This window comes from Macrobrachium nipponense, chromosome 19 (genome assembly GCF_015104395.2).
Source record: "Macrobrachium nipponense isolate FS-2020 chromosome 19, ASM1510439v2, whole genome shotgun sequence".
Lineage (NCBI taxonomy): Eukaryota > Metazoa > Arthropoda > Malacostraca > Decapoda > Palaemonidae > Macrobrachium > Macrobrachium nipponense.
Window position 1 is genome coordinate 72236952 of NC_061088.1, and position 21807 is coordinate 72258758.

At 36.4% G+C, this 21807-nt stretch overlaps 1 protein-coding gene across 1 annotated transcript in view; it reads right to left on the minus strand.

Annotated features, from left to right (window-relative positions):
• Positions 1-298: 298 nt before the first annotated feature.
• Positions 299-21807, minus strand: part of LOC135212030 (uncharacterized protein DDB_G0271670-like) — a 25100-nt gene continuing 3591 nt past the window's right edge. The window contains exons 2-4 of the mRNA XM_064245331.1: positions 15532-15682; positions 2849-3030; positions 299-390 (exon numbers count right to left, since the gene is read on the minus strand). Coding sequence (XP_064101401.1) covers positions 299-390; positions 2849-3030; positions 15532-15682 — 425 coding nt within the window. The remainder of the gene's footprint in view (positions 391-2848; positions 3031-15531; positions 15683-21807) is intronic.

Genomic DNA, 21807 nt, shown 5'->3' on the forward strand with positions numbered 1-21807 from the left:
AATATCTCGGCAGTTCTCGTTTTTCATTTTCCTCCATGGAATTACTTTATATATATATGTATATATATATATATACATATATATATATATATATATATATATATATATAATGTGAGAGCAAGAGAAAGTAGGCTAATGGAAACGAGGAATAAATGCGAAAATCTGAAAGCAGCAAAAGCCGCCTTAATAATTTCGTTTCCACCTGTTAATTCAAGAATGGAAGAGAGACCAATTCATTTGTGCAGTAAGACGCCTCTTGGCGGTGTTCGAAATAGAGACGGAGTCTAAAGTGCCACTTTTATGGCACTTCCCACTTCCCCTCATGCCACTTCGTCGATTGCAAATGGTTGGGCGAAGACTTTAAATTTACTTCACGAGAGTCATTCCTGCCTGCAAGTTACATTCATATGCATATTAACTTCCTGGTTATACACTTTGCACCTTCCCTTTCTATATTCTATCCCACTAATAGGTTTCATACATAGGAATAATTATGGTAGTCGAACATAATTTACAAAAAAATATCAAGTCTGTATATTATGAAACTGACATACTACAGAAGGAAAAGCTGGGTAGAACAAAGTGGGTTTAATGATAGGAAGATGGTTTGTTCTGAAACATTTATGCGAAAAATTGAAAGTATGTGGAAAAGAAAAATATGTGGCGTAAATGGACCCAGGAAAGGGTTAAGAGGATAACACTAGAGAGACAATGCTTTTATCATGGAAGCAAAGCATGCAGTGAAATACTTAGAGGGGTAGAGTAACCGGCTAGTTATCCATGGGTCTTTAACGTCGTAATGGATGGTTTGATGCCCGAAGTGAAGAGACAGGGCAGTAAATGCAGAGCAGATGCAATGTTCTTCGATTAGAAAAATTAGTATTAGACACAGTTTTGAATGGTTAAGGTTTACTGACTGTGAACAGCGAAGAAAAACTGCAGAAAATAGTGAAATGGCTTTAAAATGTTTGAAAACGCAATAATAAGATTGTGGGGTAAAAGAATGGCGAAATTAATGTTGAGATGGATGATAGAAAACTGGAAGCTGTTTATCTACATAAGCATTTGAGGATAAATGTAATAAATGAGGATATGAAGAGAAATGGGGGACCTCACAAAAAAGGCGAAGCAATGAAGCAAGCAGGGTACATACATGCCAAAGTTCAGATAGAGAGTGGAAGTGTATACTGAAGCCAATATATAAGGATTGTTCGGTCAATTCTTTCAATAAATGAAGTAAGGGTACAGGATTTCAATGAACATGACAAGGCTGAAATTGTTGAGATGCAATATACTATGCAGTGTACGAAAAACAGGTGAGGGTAGCTGAAAGGAAGGATCAGTGTATTATGAGATGGGCAGGTCGTGCTGACTGAAATGGGGGAACGATAGGGAGGGGAAAATGGGATTTACTTTCGGGTTAGGTGAAAATAATATTTCATTTGGAAGTATTAGAAAGATCTAAGTAACTACTGATGAACCTCCAGTGCAGGTGTATTAAGCGACTTATGATTCGGAACATTTCTTCACCAAAAGCCTTATCAACGATTCAGTAGTTAAGGTATGAATGCGGTGACTGTTTGCATTTTTTTTTTATTTTTTTTATTTGTGTGGTTTTTTTTTTCCTGGGCCACTCCAGTTCAATGGAAGCATGAGAATAACATTTAAATCTTACGATAAAATATAGCAAGTAGCCCACGTTCATTCCCCAAATTGCGCCTACTTAACCCAAGAAGAGCAGTACAATCCATGATTCTATATCGTTATTTTGACAGCTTCGCAGTTTAATATTAAACCTCATCTTACAAGCAACTATTATCTAGAAAAACGATTGTTGGCAGAAATTTTAATCACGTGACGATGTTTCTCTCACGTTTCCTAGAATGGGTTAAAGACAAAGATATTTTTTTCGGAAGTATCGAAAAACCTCGCTTTTCTTCAAAACTGAATTATCGCAATTTGAGCTGCTAAAAAAATTACTGGATAGTAAATTAAGGCAAACAATAATATTGCTCAGCGGCAATTTGTAGAAATTTTAAACATTTTTAGTGGAAACATTCCACCAAAACATTACCATATCACACTATCCATCTCATAATTACTGAAATATGCATTTTACACTGCGCAAGAGAGAATTAATTTTGCCAAGATCTGGTATACAGGGAAAACACAGTTATTGCAAAATCACTGCTATTAAAGTGATGCTTGCAATAATTCTAAGAATCTGAAATCTAACGCATGTCGTGGATTAATCTGCTTGACATCTGATATTTCTCACGGCCAGTTTTGAATCGCTGCGAAAATGCAGGAAAAATAAATTGACATCGTGAAGTGCTTGCAATAAGTGCTATTTTGCAACAATGTCAATAATGCAGCCTCCTCGGGTATGCACGACTGTAAACGAGAACATTTACTTACTCTACAGATCAGTTCATTTCGTCGAACTGCTGCGATCAAAGCAACTTTTATTTTTAAAATACGTAGAAACAAATGGTATCGCTTCCCTTTTAGCTGGTAACAATAGCTCGCGTATACAATTTACAATTAAACCCTCCCAAAGAAGGGAAAATATGAGGACGAGTTCTAATAATTATCATCATCATCATCATTATTAATATTTTAATTGCATAAAATGTTATGAGCTTGCATTTGATGTTGCCACTGAACAGAACGTCGTATGTAAAAATAAGAAAAGAGGGAGCATGATTAATTTATAATTATGAATTGTCAGAAATAAGTATTTTGAATATAAACAGTATTTTGAAGATAACTTACTGTTTATATTCTATTTTTTTATTTATGACCATTCATTATTATTATAAATTAATTGTACTCACTCTTTTCATACCTTTGCATACGACGTTTTGTTCAGTGGAAGCATCAAATGCAAACTGGTAGCATTTTTTTTTTGTTCTACAAGAATGTTGTCTACTACTACTACTACTACTACTACTACTACTACTACTACTACTACTACTACTACTACTACTACTACTACTACTACTACTACTACTACAATTAATAATTATGCTAAAAAATGTAATGACATAAACGTAGAAGAATAAACATGGACGTTCGAAAGCCGCTAGTCTCTCGCCAAGGTTGAGCAAACAGGACTTTTTGTGTAATCCTGCTTACCGTAAGACTGACAGATCAGACAAGTTGATAAACCGAAAGAAAAACCTAAACTTTATGGAGGTAATAACCAAATGAAAATGCCTGTAAGTGCAGCCTCAAGGAAGGGGACTCGAACACCAAGACTGCGGAAGGCCACAATAAAGAGGCTACAATCGTGCACAGTGTTGAGAGAACACGGCTTTGATAATACCATTCGGAAAAGTATCTAAGCAAGGTTTGTTCGTTTTGTTTGTATGGTGTTTTTACGTTGCATGGAACCAGTGGTTATTCAGTAACGGGACCAACGGCTTTACGTGACTTCCGAACCACGTCGAGAGTGAACATCTATCACTAGAAATACGCCTCTCTCACCCCCTCAATGGAATGGCCGAGAATCGAAATAGCGGCTGCCGAGGTGGCACACCAACACCATACCGACCACGCCACTGACGCGCTACTAAGCAAGGTAATATGATCCGTGGTACATTTAAACAGAGAAGATGCAACAGAGAAGATGCAGTACGATAAATTTACGTTAACAGATGAGTTGTTAATTACTGCGATGGAATAAAAGTAACGTTTTACTGAAATCAATCCAAAAGTATGAGAAGGTTCACAACTGAAATTTTACCCATCTCTTATGAGACAAGAGGAGATAAATAAATAGAAGACAGCTACAGAAGCTTCCCACTTGAACGGAGCATCCCTAAATCTTTTCTGTTGCTAGAATATTCCTAGTGTATAGGAAGAGGAATTAAGGTCCACACTGCGGCTCAAACGGTGTACTGTAGGCAGTACTAAAAATCCCTTGGTCATTCATCTACATCTGCATTGCCTTGCCGTAACGTTTCATCTGTAACTTAAACTACGTCCTCCTGTAATCTGATCATTAGCTAAACAAGATACAGGAAGTAAATCTAATGCGGAAAAATGATTTTAAGACGCAACGAGAGAGAGAGAGAGAGAGAGGTCGCTGGTGGAACCCAACACATGAATTTGACATAGAAATTTAAGAGGTTAGAAGAAAGCTAACGGTAAGTGAAACAGAAAGAGGGGAAAGCCAGAACAGACGCCTCACAAAGGGCAGACCATCAAACATCTGAACCCTTGTATTGCCACTGGCACCTAAGCCTTCGCCCCCGGTCAAACGAGTTTACTTGCCACAATGCTGTTGTTCCGAAGACAATACCTGTATCCATACACAACACTTACAAGCTTACTGGAGTGCCAGCTCAACAAGACCGCATCCCAGGGCTGGGAGCCATGTCTGATGTAAATGCTACCAAATCTCGACCAACTCAGGGATTCTAGTTGTGTGGGTGAAGCGTACTCCAGTTCTATGGCTGTAATGGGTACAGTAAAGTATAATTCAAATATTTTCCCAGTTCTATAGCTGTACTGTATACAGTTAAGTATACAGTAAAGTATAACAAAAATATTTTTCCTGTTCTTTGTGTGAAGTGCACTCCAGTTGTATGGCTGTACTGTCAACAGTTAAGTATAACAATTTCGGTCGGTCAATCTAGACACCAGTTCTGTGGCTGTGAAGTGTACCCCAGTTCTGTGGTTGTGAAGTGTACCCCAGTTCTGTGGTTGTGAAGTGTACCCCAGTTCTGTTGTTGTGAAGTGTACCCCAGATCTGTGGTTATGAAGTGTACCCCAGTTCTGTGGTTGTGAAGTGTGCCCCAGTTCTGTATGTGAGGAAGCAAGAAGCCTATAAGGGCCCACCTGTATTTCTGGTTACGACCAAATTTACAGCCATTTCCTGGACAAAATGTTAATTTCAACATAAGATTCCACAAGAACTGAGAAAAAAGTACACAGCAATAGTGATCAGGGGTCGAAAACATTTAACCTAAACAACTGACTAACAGATAAAAAGAAAAGTAAAGAAAGGCTGCTTGTCATATCCACCAATAACCAGAAAGAGGGATGCGTTTCCGATGATGATTTGGGTACCTGAGGGTGATTACAAAAATTTATTAAATTCTTATTATGTTTCAAGTCTGGAACACGAACAAAATTCATAGAATGGTTGGGATGTTACTACCGACTTTTCAAGAGTTTAAAATTAGGGTCAGGATCAATTCATTACATAATTGGAAAATTTGTTTAAAATCCGCTTGACCAGAGACGGGATTACTCATGATCTTATAAAAATCCATCAAGTTTTTAGGCAAGACAATGTTAGCAGAAAAGCATACAGAAAAAATGACTGCTGAAAGTTCATCAGACTCCAAGGAAATATTATATTATCAAACGAATCAAAAATTCGTCAAAAGAAACCAGTACTTCGTCAAGTGCCAACCTACTTTCTACAATACAACCCTGAGTGTCATCAAGGTAGTTACGCTAGTCCCAGATCTAATAAAACCCGACAACTTAAGGACGCATAAAATTTCCCTGTCCCTACCCAGGAGCACCCACAATTCTTTTTTCTACCCAAACCGTATCGCATAACACTCCATAAAACACGGCTCTCGAGATGTAACGTACGAAAATTTTCCAAGACATAACATCGGTTTGGGAACAGAAATGAATCAGAGGTCGCCATTTCCTTTGTCAGTTTCTGTCGCAACGCGTTTCAATACATAATAAAAGCTCGACAATCTATATCTTTCCGTCTGGGAGCACTGTCGGGTATTATGAAAATCGCAGCATGAAAGGGAAGACATTTATTTAAGCAGCTTCATATCTTGAAAAAAGAAACGGTCAATTTAATGGAATGGCACCGCCATTTCGAGGCACTTACGGGGACCATAAGGGTACAAAATATAACATATATATTCTGAATATTGAACGTGCGGCAACCGCTTTCCTTTCTGACAATTTTTAGATCAAATATGAATTGAGGGGAGATACTAAAAAAAAAAAAAAAAAAAAAAAACCACGGAGGAAAAATACTACTGTGTATGGGGGCCACAGCGACGAGACGAATGCCCTCGTTGTCTGGGAATCATGTTCGGTGATAACCTAACCACATTACCATCAGGACCATTATGGCCAAAAGCAATTTCTAAAATTTTAGGGGAGGTACGTCAACATTTTTATTTCCTCCACACGGTTTGGTGCAAAACATGGCGATGTCGAGTTTCCGACCAAATATGTTCTTGGTTAACAAAACCTTCATATCTGCTGTCCTGGAAAGCCGTTAAATTCGTGTACTTCATATATAATATATATATATATATATATATATATATATATATATATATATATATATATAGATATTATATACATATATATATATATATCTATATAATATTTAGATATTACATATATACTATATATCTATAAATATAAATATATATATATATCTATATAATATATATATATATATATAGTATATATATATATATATATACTATATATATATATATATACTAATATATATATATATATATATATATATATATATAGTATATCATATATATATATATATATATATATATATATATATATATATATATATATATATATATATATATATATATATTATTATGAATGATATATTGGCTTACCAAAAATTGTTTTGTTTGCTTTTTCCTAATCTGAGATCATTTTAAGAGCTCCTATTTCTTGTAGGAGCAAGATTGAGACTCTAGATGGTTGGTTTATACTGCTGCAACCAAATGAGTTCATAATATCTTGCAACAAATCTAATAATCGAGGTCAAATATTGCAACGAGAGTACCACGTGCCCATCACAAATCCCATTGAGTATTATAAAGGCAAAGCAAAGACTAGAAAATATTCTATGATACTGAAAACAAATAAGTATTGTATGAAGCCCAATGCAGAAACTACAACGAGTTTTAAATTAGGCTAAAATTACGGAAAGTTTATGAAATGGAAAAAAAATGCGACGAGCGAATTAAATGAACTGCAAAGAGAATTACATTCCAGCTAAAATGGCAAAATTGCGACTAGTGTATAAAATGCAAATCTAAATTTGTAATGCGTATGAAATGTAAACCACAAAAATTTAACACTCCTACGAAAGTGAAAACAAAATTAGCAAAGGTATTTAAAATGTAAGCATATATATATATATATATATATATATATATATATATATATATGTGTGTGTGTGTGTGTGTGTGTGTGTGTGTGTGTGTGTGTGAAACGCAAGCAAATTTGTAATGAGTACTAACTGACTTGAATTATTAGGTGTTATCTGGCATCCAACTGCCAGTCATTCACACACGGCAATGTTTATGAAACGCAATGGCAAGTATTGCAACGAATCTATGAAACGATGAAAAATTGCACTACTAAATTACTAAGGCAGCACATAACAGATGTTTGGAAGAAAGAAGTTCATAATCTAAACGACTTACTTTCAAGGACTTTGTTTAGTCAAACACACCACACAAGAACGGCGAGTGCGCCAGTTTTGTATTAAAGGTAAATACTTGGTGTGTCTAAGAATGTGAAATAATAAGCTTTTCCTAGTTTTATAGGATCCTCATTATGCAGTTTCTGACCTCCCTGTGGCATCCCTCAAACTAGCCTGGCATTTTTCTGCACCTCTGGTAAAGCAGTCCCAGTATTATATTCCCTTGGTAACTACGATAAAATTTTGTCAACATTAGGATAATTTACCAAGGGTAATTTACCTTGGGAAAATCTGAACTTTAAATAATTTTCCACATTCAATTAGATTAAAATTTTCTTATTGGGCTTGAAATCTGTTGCAACAACCGATGAAGGTCCAAAAGACATTTAGAAAGTGATTCATTGACCTATTAACTTAATGAAGATTTTTGTTAATACATGTAAACTTCGATGAAACGGACTTTAAAAAAAAAACTGGATGAAATTACTTTAAATGAGAATATTAAGAATGAGAAATGAAACTTCAATAAAGAAAAATGGAAGAAAAATGTAGTAAATACATCTCAAGTTAAAATTTCAATCATGTAAACCTAAAGAGTATCATCAAAGATTGGCGATAAGGTAAAGACTATACAGTTAAATAAAAAAATAATATTTTGGCTCTGAAAGATTTTTGCTACAGTAATAATTTTATACAAACGTTAATACAAAGTAACACGTAATGCCGACGAGTATTTTGGAAGTTAATTTTTCAAATTATCTTCCATAGGTTGAATGCCGGCAAAGAACATGCGTGAATTCCTATATATAAGTCATGTCAAATAAATACGAACGTATTTACTTGTAAAGAAGTCGCATTCTCTAATTCCGCAGTCACCAAGTGTGGTCTGCTTCAAGTACAGGGTGTCCATAAAGTCCCAGTACCATTCTGAGCAATAAATACTTGTAATGGTACTGGAACTTTATGGACACCCTGTACCACGGGCAGAATTCTTATAGTGAAAGTGCCACTTATTAAATTACAATCCAAATAAAAATACTGACGTTTAAACGCTTATGTCACGAGTAATTAATTCAAAAAGGTTTACGTTCACATGCCAATTCTTTCGCTCAGTCAACTAACGAATTGTCGCGGATCACGACTACTCTGATTCAAGAAATTCGACGTACGTTTAGATGGTCTTCCAGTTTACTCTTTGTCGCGCGAGTAGGACGTGTCTGTTGAGTCTTCTGTGTGCAAGTGCCTGACTTGCGCTATGTTCAAAGTGAATGCTAAGAAGAGGAAGAAAAATGAGAAAACAAATACTACCGAAATCAAATACAGTAGAGGAAAGATCAAACTATCACACGAACATCATCTCACAATTTGAAAACCAGAGCCACTCTTGACGATTCTTAAGACGAGGAAGAAAGCCGCATTTACATTCAAACGCTCAGCCCAAATTACAAGCGAACGTGCGCAAAATGGTCAACTGAAAAGGGGGTCCAAATCCCTAATTTGGATAGTCCCCTTGGCATTTGAGGCAACGGCACTCATTTGGGGTAATTCCGGACCCAGTTCGGGGGATGGGGAAGTGAGGGAGGCGGTGGCGGCGGAGGGGGAGGGGGAGAGAGGGGGAGACGGGGAGGGGGGAGTTTAGGTCAGTTTCCCTGCCTGACAAGGTAATCGCTATTCATTTATATTCATTCGAATAACACAGGAAATCAGAGCTAAATAACCTCACATGGCAGAATTTATATAACGTTAGTTCATGGATCATTTCCTCATAGTCTCGCACTATTTGATCTGTTCTTGAAGGACTCGTATAAGTGTTGTCAGCATGCTACTAGCTACAGTAAAATAAAAAAAAGTTTTCGTTGTATTCAAAGAAACGGGTGGTAAAGCTATTCCTTTTGTTTAGAAATCAAACTAAATCAGCAGATCTATGTACCCAGCAAGCACGGTCCACTTTCCATCCCAGACGGGGACGGGGAGGGGGGGAGGGGGCACTGTTTCGTCCAAACCACATATTCTAAGCGAGGGAAGGCGCTAGAAAATCAGCAGCAAGACAATACACACACAAAATTTAATACAAGAAAACGGAGGAAAGGACTTTAAATGACTTTGAAATTGGAAAATGTAACAAATGAGCAGTTACGTCAGCTAACAATGATGGAACTAATAGGTTGAGTATTCAGTAAAAAGAGAGAGGATTTACTTTGGCATATAGAGATACCCAAGTATTTCAGCTCCGACTCCCTACGTGGGACAATGGAATTAAGCAAAAATGTAACATGATACCATGAACGAAGTCCAAAATGAACTACTGGACAAAGGAAATCTTTTATGTCACCTAAACAGCATCTGAATGGAAAAGGAACGACGTCGTGTAAATGCATCTTCCGAATACAAAAATTACTTCAACCCAAGTAAGTACAATCGACGAGGGACCATTTTCCTTCTGTTTCTGTGAAGTCATCGTTCTGGAGACATTCTCTCTCTCTCTCTCTCTCTCTCTCTCTCTCTCTCTCTTTCTTTCCTTGTACACCATTTCAGCTAACCTCATTTCCAAACTATCAAGTGTACCAACCAGTTCTCTCTAATTTCACGCAGTATCTTTAGATTTAACCATTTCATTCTATATCACTTTTCAGATTTCCTTATTCCAAACTTTTTCACATCCTCCGCCTCATTAATTTTGTTTTAATTTCCATTTCCTTTTGTGTTTACTTCGGTCTGATCTCGTGATCACCGAACTATCAATTTCTATTTTGTTTATTTCGTAATCTTCCAGCAAGCAGAAATATTTTAAGGAATCCCAAACGATTCCCAACTTACTTCAAGAATTGGAAGAAAACCAAACCTACATTCACATATCCGGCTCTAAATTTCGAGCCAAAGTGGGTGAAATGGTTCAAGGGAAAGCGGACCAAGCCCTTAATTCGGATCGTTCCGGTGACATTTAAGGCAACGGAGCTTTCATTTTGGTAATCCCATCCCAGTTTTGGGGGGTTTCATTTGGGTCAGCTTCGCTGCCAGACATGGTAATCACCATCCATTTATATTCATTCCTGTAATACATTGAATTAATCCCGAAATAAATCCTCTCGCAAATGAAAATAGATTTGCCTGATTTTCAAAGAGATTTATCACCTCGTTCGAGGTGGATTTTTCTCTTTGCTTCTTGTCAATTTTGGAAGTAACGTTTAGTTTTGTGTTTAGTATGCCTGTGACACTTAATATTTTAGCCTGGTTTTCAATACCTTTTAATAAGCCTTCTGAATAACGTCGCGGTTTAAATTCGAGACAATTCTGAAATTAATGGCAAGAGACGAATTGCAAAAATATGGTTTAGAAGTTTATTTTTGTGCCTTCATTCAACTCTGTAACTTGATTGCTATTCCAGTTTATGAATGCGTAGTCATCCAAACTTCAGTGAAGCAATTGAGAATCTTATTCCAAGGACTTTTTATGCTGAATGCGAGATAAGCAACGATAATCTTGTCAATAAAGAAACCTAAACATACTTGACACTTAACAGATTATCATTAAAGATTCACGGAGCATCAATTCACATAAGCTAGGTTAAAACGCATCGGAATTCATATGAAATCATGATAAACCTAAAACAACAAATAATTAATCGTATCTTAAGTAGGTACATTTCCTCAGTCAGCTCTAGTTTATTAAAAGTCTAGGCTTAGAAATAAAATCTCATAAAACTGTATGATAGATCCATCAGCCAAAAGATACAGACTAACAACTAGCACAGGCACGCCACTTACATGAATGCCTAGGATAATAAAAGTGACCCAGTCACCTTTTTTGATGGGCACAAACATGATGATAAAAATCGAGTAGCCATTACAGTGTAATCCCAGTCTTCAGCAGAAATTGGTCCCTATTAAAAAAAGTTTCCTAATACATAAGTGCATTACCATATTGGAGGCGAAAACCCGAGGATACCCTTAGAAGGTTGACAGAACCTGGCGCCAAAGTACACTTTTGGTACAAAATTAGTCACGGATCGTGGATTAACACATGGACTAATACCCATTTTCATATAAATCACACATTGTACAATGAGAGGAGTAAGAGCATAAAGAGTATACTATTGACAATGGATGGATTTTGTAGACTGATGCAAACCGGTCTGAAAGGGAATTAAGCATGCAGAAATTTGGTGAATGCAACACCACTGACAGGGGATCAAAGCAGAAGGAATTACACAAAAATGCAATCAGGCGATTCCCGATGGATCTTTTAAGCAATAAACGATACCTCAACAGCTGCCAAAGAAGCTTCCATGAAAACATCTTTACAGCTTGGAAAAGATGGGCTGATTCTAGCTATGCCTCTTACCGGAAAGTTTTGAAGCCCTTGCTGATGAAAAATGTTCAAATTGTAATAACATGAATGATTATAGTGAATTTAAAATAATCTGATTCAGGCCTAGGGAAACAAGTCTGTCGCAATAGCAAGAAGAATTAAAGGATCCGTTTAAAGGTTTCTGCCTTGCTAAGTCAGCCTAAGACACCAAAGAAATGAGAAAAAGGGCTTACTTCTACAGATGCAACGGAGATGGTTCACTGGGCACAACTGATTTGTAGCAGAGGATAAAGTTATGATGATGGCCTTTTACGTACTTCATGAGGGATAAAGATTTTTAAAAAATTCTACACAATGTTAGTCCATATTCTAGTGTTCCATAAGAAAAATCATGTTAGTAACCTACGAAAGATTCCCCCTTCATAAACTCCAATCATGCAAAGGCTGGCTTTCAGGAGATACTATGATGTGGTTCTCAGTCATGTCTAGAATCTACTATATATATTGAGGTATACTGGAAACCTTTCAGAACTCTTCAGAGACGAGATTCCTAGAGTTGATGAATCTGCGCACACATTCTGAACTCCTGTGATGTGAACAACTGAATAGTTCAACTTTTTTAAGGCAACATTACTGCTTTAGGGGACTGCTCATTAAGTCAGACATGTCTGTACACAAACATCAACTTTTGCAGTTTAGATCTTTTTATGAAGTCTTCGACTTGGCATGGGAGGATCAGTGTAGATGCTTAGGAAAGGAGGCCACAATACCACAGAAAAGGAATTTTTTTTGACAACACGTTCATTAAGAAACCAGGGAGTAATTGTTTACTTGACCTGTAATTTCCTGATAATTTTCTCTCCAAATACAGAGTATGGGCCTCTCTTTATTATCAGACGGCATGCTCAAGTAGTAAGTTAACTGTGCGCAAGAAAATATTCACCTATTAATATTCAGAATGTACACTAACCTCTTTTGAAGGGGCTTTCCAGAGATCCCTGCATTTAACCAGTCTAATTTGGCGTTTGCCCAAGTTCCTCGCTGGACGAGTGGTTTTCGCGCTCGGTTTCCAATCCGGTGGCCCGAAGTTCGATTCCCAGCTCTGCCAACGAGGAATCAGAGGAATTTATTTCTGGTGATACAAATTAATTTCTCGATATAGTGTGGTTCGGATCCCACAAGCTGTAGGTCCCGTTGCTAGGTGACCAATTGGTTCCAAGCCACGTAAAAATATCTAATCCTTCGGGCCAGCCCTGGGAGAGCTGTTAATCAGCTCATTGGTCTGCTAAATCTAAGATATACTTAGCTTTTTTTTGGCGTTTGCCTAAAGAAGCCAATGTCCGTCAAGTGTTCTAATGCATCTACTCCCCCTGACCTCAGTTTTATTACAACCACTTATCAGAGTTTAATGGTGATGAATATAGCTAGGCAGTGACTACGCTAATGGTCTTTGATTCTGACTATATTTCAGAGAGAGGCATACCATTGGGCACACTGACTTTCTATGTAATATGCGGTAGTAGCGTAGTTTCCTTCTCTATGCAAAAATTGTATTCTAAATGTACGTACTGAATCTTAACTCTTAGGGCCCTTACACACGAGGACACTAGTGTCCGCCACCGGTGTCGGACACTAGTGTCCTTGCTCAAGACACCGCCTGGCAACTAGTGAGCCACTCACACACCTCAGTCGGAAGAATGGCGGGAAACCGTCAGTGTCCGCCACGTGTTTCGGGAGCGAGACACCGAAATATCTGTTGCCCGGAAGTTGTCTGCTTGGGACACTGCTGTTGCCTCGTGTGAAAGGCTCCATTTGATAATATGGGAGGCAACTAGTGTCCGACACCGGTGGCGGACACTAGTGTCCTCGTGTGTAAGGGCTCTATTAAAATCAAAATTACTGCCCTGAACTAGAATAAACTTAAATACATCATGTCTAACCCGATTAACCATGATTCAAGTACTGTCTAAGTCTACACTGGTAAAGGAAAATATTGGTATAAGGAGAAGAACACGCACTTTAACTTGCACACCAGCAACAGTGATGGTATCACTTTGTTTGATACTTAGAAACTGATGCATTATAATATTAAATAAGGAAAACTAGTTACACGAAAACTAACAGAAGAATGAAATTTTAAATAAAAAATAAAAACTACAAAATCTGAGCTCACAGACTGCCAAACAGATTGCCACAGAATTTGCTTTAAATATAGATTCAAAATTTGAGAGCATAAAATTCTTGCTCAAGACTCGAAGTTACAGGAAACTTAAGAGGATGAAAATATCGGCGTACAACTTTCATAGGCTTTGGACATAACGAAGCCTCCATATGCCACGACGATTGGCTGACCAATGTTCTACAATTTTTAATAGTGTAAGCAAAAACTTACGTATAAAAGAAAGTTAGTAATGGAAACATGAATTATGGGAACTGCGAGAAATCATTACCAAAATTCGTTTCTATTTTTATTTAATAATTCTGCAAGGCATGTCCAAACTGGTACACAGTAAGTGTGCATACACAATCCATGCTGTAAACAAATACTTGCATCTCTATAGTAAAAGAAATATACTGAAATTTAAAATGTCTTTGAGAGAAATTTATGATATATATATATATATATATATATATATATATATATATAGTATATATATACTATAGATATATATATCTATATATACATATATATTATATATATATATATATATATATATATATATTAATATATATAATAATTATATATATATATAATTATATATATACACAGGTAGTCCCCGGGTTACGACGGGTTCAACGATGTTCCAAGGTTAAGGCGCTTTTCAATTATATTCATCAGAAATTATTTCCAGTGTTACGACACGTTCCAGGGTTATGGCGCCTACAACGCTGATCTGGCAGAAGAAATATAACAGCAAAATAATCAATATTTGAAAGTTTTTTTCTATGAAAAAAAAAAAAATAAAATATATATATACATATATATATATATATATATATATATATATATATATATATATATATATCATATTTATGTATATGATTTTCTGCCAAAACGTTTCTTCATTTTCATGAAGCGATAATACACATGTGGCTTTATAATTTTCTGGCAAACCTTTACATTCGTCCAATCGTTTTTCCAATATTAAACGAGGCATAAACACAACAGCGGCAATACTTCAACCACCCATCTTCTTCGCCCCAAAAATTATAAAATAAAAACGAAAATTTAAGATTCAAATCTTTCAATATGCGTCTCCTTCATTCCCCCAGCTCCTGAAAGAGCTCCAAAAATCCTCAACCACCCCATGCCAACTCAGCTCACACCGAGAGGCTTACATGACTCCTCCAAACTTACATCTGCAAAGCAAGTTGGCATCCCAGTCCCTGAATCCTCTAAAGGAGATGATGTTCCCCAAAACTATGGCATCAGTGCCCAACACAATTCATACTAGGAGGCTTTCTATCCTCCTCTAAAGTCTGACTAGCAAAATACACTAGTTCCAAATTCCTTGGATCCCCCAAGGGTAATTATGTTTCCCATCACAAGGGTGAATGTCAGGTTTGGGAGTGCCAAGACCTCCAGCAGCATTGCCCTGTAGTCATGGCCTCCATCATTCTGTGATGAAGCAGCCTCTCTACATCCATGCCCAAACCTTGTGACGGGAAAAATCTTTAACCTTGGGAGATTCGAGGAAGTTGGAGCTAGCGTATTTTGCTGGTCAGACTTTAAAGGGATATGGAAAGCCTTCCAATATGAACTGTACTGAGCACTGACGCCCTTGTACTGTGGGCGACTGTCGCCTCTGGAGGATCCACGGAGTATTGGACGAACTTGCTTTACAGATTTAGGTTCAGAAGAGTGGAACGAGGCATCTTGGGGAGATCTCTGAAGCTGGGGATTCATGGAGAGGCATCCTGATTTGAGATATGTTAATTACTTGCAAAACTATAAACTCTTAAAATTTCTAAATTTTAACGTTTTCTTGTTTTTCAATCACTCTTTGTCTGTACTCTGCAATAAATTAGAGTGCAATTCCATTGTAAACTAAGAGTAGGCTAAAAATGGCAAGGATGGTTGAAACAGCTTATCCCCCTTGAAGATGTGAAAAAGCACTTGAGACATTTGGAGGTTTGCCAGTTAACGGTAGAAAATTCATGCGCATTAGCAAAGAAAATTAAGAAAAACTGCCAGAATATCATGATTGAAAAGTGGAAAGACCAGAACGCTTTGGATGGATGTGGAGAGACTGCTTCATCACAGTATGAGGGAGACCAGGACTACAGGGGAGTTTTGCTGGAGGTCTTTGGCCACCCAAACGCAATATTCACCCTTGTGATGGGAAATATCTTGCCCTTAAGAGACCCAAGGAAGTTGGGGCCAGAATACTTTGCAAAATTGACTTGAGAAGAGGATAGAAAGCCTCCCAGTAAAAATTAGGTTGGGCACTCATGCTCCTGTGTAAGGGAACATAGTCACCATGGGATGGGGGGGGGAAGATCAAGGAAGCCTAGGAAAAGCTTGCTTGACACATATAAAATCTGAGTATGGTGTTTTTACGTTGCGTGGAACCAGTGGTTATTAAGCAACGGGACCAACGGCTATACGTGTCTTCCGAATCACGTCGAGAGTGAACTTTTTTTTTTTTTTAGCTGATAGGTAACTGTGGTAGGGAATAGTTTGGAAAGTTAAGTATTAATAAGAGTAATGTAAAGTGTGGTTTATCCACAATTATATTTGGGTAAGGATATAATTTTCTAACTAATATTAACATAATGCAATAATGATTATACATTATATTGACATGGTGAATTGTACAGATTACATATTTTGAATATTATTACATAATATAATCATATTTAATAAAGTTCCAATTTTCTAACTAAACTTAATTTTAATTATCATAATGATTTTGCATTATATCTACATAGTAAATTCTACATATTACTTTTTCACAAGACATTTTATAATAGTATAATGGTCGAGGTTCATCGCGATGAATATATGAAGACAGTCTTCTCCACCATCTGTGGTCTGTGTTGTTTGGGTCAAGGTTTCTCTCTTCTGCCCCTTATTCTTCTGCTAATTCACTATTGTATTGAACTAGTTTCCTCCATATATTGGTTGCCAGTCTGTATAATCTCTGATTAATTGGTTCTACTTTGTATTTTTTATGTATTTGTTCTATATTCAGATCGTCATCTTCTTGTTTGTTTCTCACTGCAGACCTTAGTATCTTATTTTGGAATTTTTGTAATGCACTTATATTGGAAGTCGATGCTAAGCACGTGGGTATTGGTGGATATTCCATTATTGGTCTGATTAGGCTTTTGTAGAAATGGATTTTGATAGTTGTGTTCATATTCTTAAACCTTTTCAGCTTTGTATTTTGTGTTCTTGTTATCCTTAGCCTTTCTCTCACATGTCTTGATATTCCTCTTTGTCCGAATTGCAATCCTAGTATTCTTGTACTTTTAGTAAAATTCATTGGTTGTTGGTCTAACATTGTTTGTGCAGGTTTGTATGCAGATACCGATACTATAATTGGAATTTAGATTTATTTGTGTTTATCTACCACTTCTTTTCAAATTGATTTATTCTTTCAATTTGGTTCATTGTTTTTTGTGCTACTTGTCTTTTCAAATTTGGGTCCCTTCTTGTACGTTTTTCTGGGTGTATAACCATTTTAGTTATATCATCTGCAAAGCAGACATCAGTACAGTACTCTGGCGGTGGAGTCACATCTGATGTATATAATACGAATAATGTTGGACTGAGTACACCTCCTTGTGAGACTCCACTTAGTAACGGGAATGGATTCCCTATGTAATTTTGTGACTTGATTGCTGCTGTTCGATCTTTGATGAAGTTGCATAGTATTTTCTCAAATATGCCTGGAAGGTTGAGATGTAATATTTTGTATTGAAGTCCTTGTATCCATACTTTGTCAAAGGTTTTGTTTATATCTCTACATACTAGGTTGCATAGGTATCTTCTTTGTGACAGTGCAATGCTCTCATATATTGTTGATATTGCAATCTGGGTTCCTCTTCCTTTTCTAAATCCATATTGATTTTTACTGTGTAGCCGGTTGCCTTCTAGGAACAACACTAGTCTGTTGTGAATTATTTTTTCAAATATTCTGCCAGGTATTTCTAGTAATGATATTGGTCTAAAATTCTCTACCTGTCACGTATCTTTTCCTGGTTTGGGTAACAAAATCATTATTGCATTCTTGAATAGAATGGGAAAATATCCCATTGAGAGATCCCAATTGTATATTTCTCTTAATTTTTCAAGTGCAATATCTGGTCAATTTTGAATTATGACCTTGTTAATTCCACTTCTTCCTGGTGCCTTGTGTTTAAAATTTGTAATTATTATTTTGATTTCCCATAATTCTATTTTCTTTGTCAGAGGGCAGTCTTCATTGAGTCTGTTAATGTCAGCTGCATGATGCGGATTCGTTCTGTGTCTATGTTGTTCAATGAATTCATTGACTATTGTCTCATGTTGGTTATCCTCCTGCGTTATTTGGAATATTTCCTGCCAGTAGGCCTTGTGCAGTACTTCTTTCTCTTGGTCATCATATATTTTCCCATTCCTATGCTTCATGTATGGCGATGTATTAGTTTTGCTTCCCATCAGTCTTGCAACGGAGTTCCAGAAATGTTTTGGGCTACTGTACTGTATTTGTGTATTTTTTATTAAGTCTTCCCAATTTTGATGATATAATCTTGAGTTTTCTTGTACTAACTGTTCTTGTAAGGATACATATCTTCTCATAAATGTGTTGTTCCAACCTGTTATAAGTACTGTGTTTTGGATGTTGTTGTAGTGCCATTGTATCAATTTTAACTTATCACTACTAATAGGGTGTGGAAGTGTTGTGTATTTAGTTATGGGTATATGATTTTTTATAGTTTCCTCTATATTTTTATACCATTCTTCAAGTTCTTCGTCAATATTTCTTTTGTTATTTCTATTTCATTTGAATTTTTTGTTGGTTGTCTACTAATTTTTCCTTCTATTTAATTTTTGAAGCATTCCCAGCTTGCTCTTTTTATATTTGGTATTTCTAAGGATGGAATCATTATTGGATTTGTTAACAATGTAATTACCATTGGTATATGATCGGAGGAGGTTGCTGGCCCTCCTGTAATGGCAATATTGAGGTGAATTTTGTTATTTCCTAATATCATATCTGGCTTTCCTTTTCTGTTATTTGCTACGAAAGTATCAAAATCAGGTCCTAAGTGCATGATATACTTTTTATTTATTAATCTGACAATTTCTTTACCTGTGTAATTAGATTGCCTGTATCCAAATAGTTGGTGTCTGGCATTTAAATCTACAATGAGATAGGTAGGTTCCCTCCTGTTCATTAACTTCATTACATCTGGAAGCGGGAAATAATGTCGTCTTGGCGGCTTGTAAGCTGTAGCAATCACTATTGGTCCTTTGTTAGTTTGAATTTGGACTGCTAAAAAGTCGTCTTGGAAATCGTCTATTATCTTATGTCTAATATTATTCTTGATTGCTATTGCTATTCCTGCAAAGGGTTCATCAGCAAAGTTTTGCGTATATGTATTATATCCAAACATTTTCAAAGTTTCATTTCGTTCCATACCGTTGCTCATTGATTAATATTATGTCGGGGTCTTCTTCTATATATATATAATATATATATATATATATATATATATATATATAATATATATATATATAATATATATATATAATATTGTATAATTCAAATTTCTTGGTTTTCCAAGATTTCACGTTGTGTTGAATTATTTCAATTCTTCGCAGAGTTGAGTCCATTAGTTACAGTGATCTAATAATTGTGTTCTTTTTTCTTCATTTTTCAGTTTTCTGGTATTCTTGGCTACTGGCGTGGTATTTTTTGATAGTGAAGTTGTTCCCGGTGGATTTTGTACAATGGGAGAACTGGAGAAATCCGAGAAGCTTAGTAGTGAGGCTTGTATTTCTTCTGTTGATTGATGCTGTGTTTCTTGTAGATTACTGAGGGATGGATTGGTCAGTTCGAGTCCGAATTGGGCTCATTTCCGGGTATGAAGTCTTCATCTGATGAGGAGTCGTCTTCTGAGCTCTCTGCTGTGTTTCTTCATATTGTGTGCAGTCTTACATATCCTTACGTATCCTGAGTTGCTTGTAAATCTGCTTTGTTTGTACGGTTTCCTTGTCTTTTGTTCCTTTTCATGGTGCTTGCTATCATGTTTATTGTTTCTTCAGAGAAGTGTATTGTGGGTAAATTGTTATCTTCTAATATGTTGTTTATTACTGAGGGGTAGAATCCTTCTTGGTGCAGTCCCAGTTTAATTGCTAAATTTATTATAATCATGATTCTTGTATTCTACTTATTCTGGATGTTATTTGCATTAGCCTGGCAATTTCCCGTATTGGAGGCTGTAACTTTGGCGTAAATTGTACCGTTGTTTGTAGTGGATGTTGCATATCTGTTTGCTTTGATCTCTTGAATTTTTCTTTTTATTAGGTCCTTCCTAATTTCGCTGCTAAAGTTCTATGTTATTGATTGCAGTACACATTTTTTTTTTGTATTTTCTTTACATTCTCTGTATGTATGATCGTGTGATGAACATTCAGAGCATATTTTATAGTTTTTATCTTTAGGGCATTCCTTGTACAGATGCTCACAAGAGTAACATCTGTAGCAAAATGACAAATTTACAAATATATCCTCTTCAATATGTTGACTTGGAGTGTATTGGTAGGCTATAAATAATCCTCTTTCTATGGCTCTCTTTGCCATCTGCGGTGTTTCAAACTTTATTTTCATGACGTGGGAATTGTTTTGGATTCTTATCACCTCATCCACTGCGGACCATTCGTTTTTCCTCTCAATGCTGTCTTTAAGGTCGATTTCTCCGTATTCTACCATTGTAGCGTCTAGGTATTTTGCTACTATAGTTTTCATGGAATTATATTCTGGGGGGCCTATTACTTCAAACACTTCATTTCGAAAAATTTTCCTGTTCTCTGAATTAAGAATCTTTTCTGAATCATCTTCGTGAACACTGACAAAAAATGCTGTGTTGGCGTGGATTATTCTTTGGACTCTAGCCTGGATGACGCCTATGCACTGCCATATCTTGAGCCGTCTACTCGTCGTGCGGTTTGGGACTATTGTCTTGTATCTTAATCTTCATTTTGAATCATGGTATTTACTCCTTCTTGAAGTTTTGCCACAAAGAAGGGTGGCATATAAACCTAGCTATGCTGGCACTGAAAAAAAGAGGCCAGCACGATGCCGATGACCTAGAATCTAGGAAAGATTTTGAAAAACCTCACGGGCTACTTCCCTCGGATACTAGGCAGTCATGAGAACACGTTTTAACCCTGCGGGTGCTGGAGGCAGACTGAGAGTAAACTTCTATCACCAGAAATACACATCTCTAACACCTCAATGGAATGCCCGAGAATCTAACTCGCGGCCACTGACGTGGCAGGTCAAGACCATACCGATCACGCCACTGAGGCGCTTGCAAACTGTACTGGCATAGGGTGCCTGCGGACTTTTAGGAGCTCTCTCCGGAGCTGTGGATTAATGGAAAGTTATCCCAGCCAGAAAAATATATTAATTTTTTGTCAAAACTTCCTCATTTTCTTTTTACTGTACACTGCTATAACTCAGAAGGCAGCTCCATTGTGAATCTGGAGAAGCCCTGATGAATACCATTAATATAGTTGAAACAAATGTCTTCTACTCAGAAATGGATAAACATCTTAGTACTGTAGCAGTTCTGCACATACTTCCTTGAGGTATGTAAAAACGCTGATATATAATACACATACACACACACACATTATATATATATATATATATATATATATTATATATATATATATATATATATATATATATATAAAATGTGTGTGTGTGTGTTTGTATGCACGTATATAAATGCAGAGCGAGAGAGAGAGAGACTAAAATCATTACTCTGAATAGCCACAGCTGAATATCGCATTTCAGCATGCTTTTAGAAATTATGTTAATTCT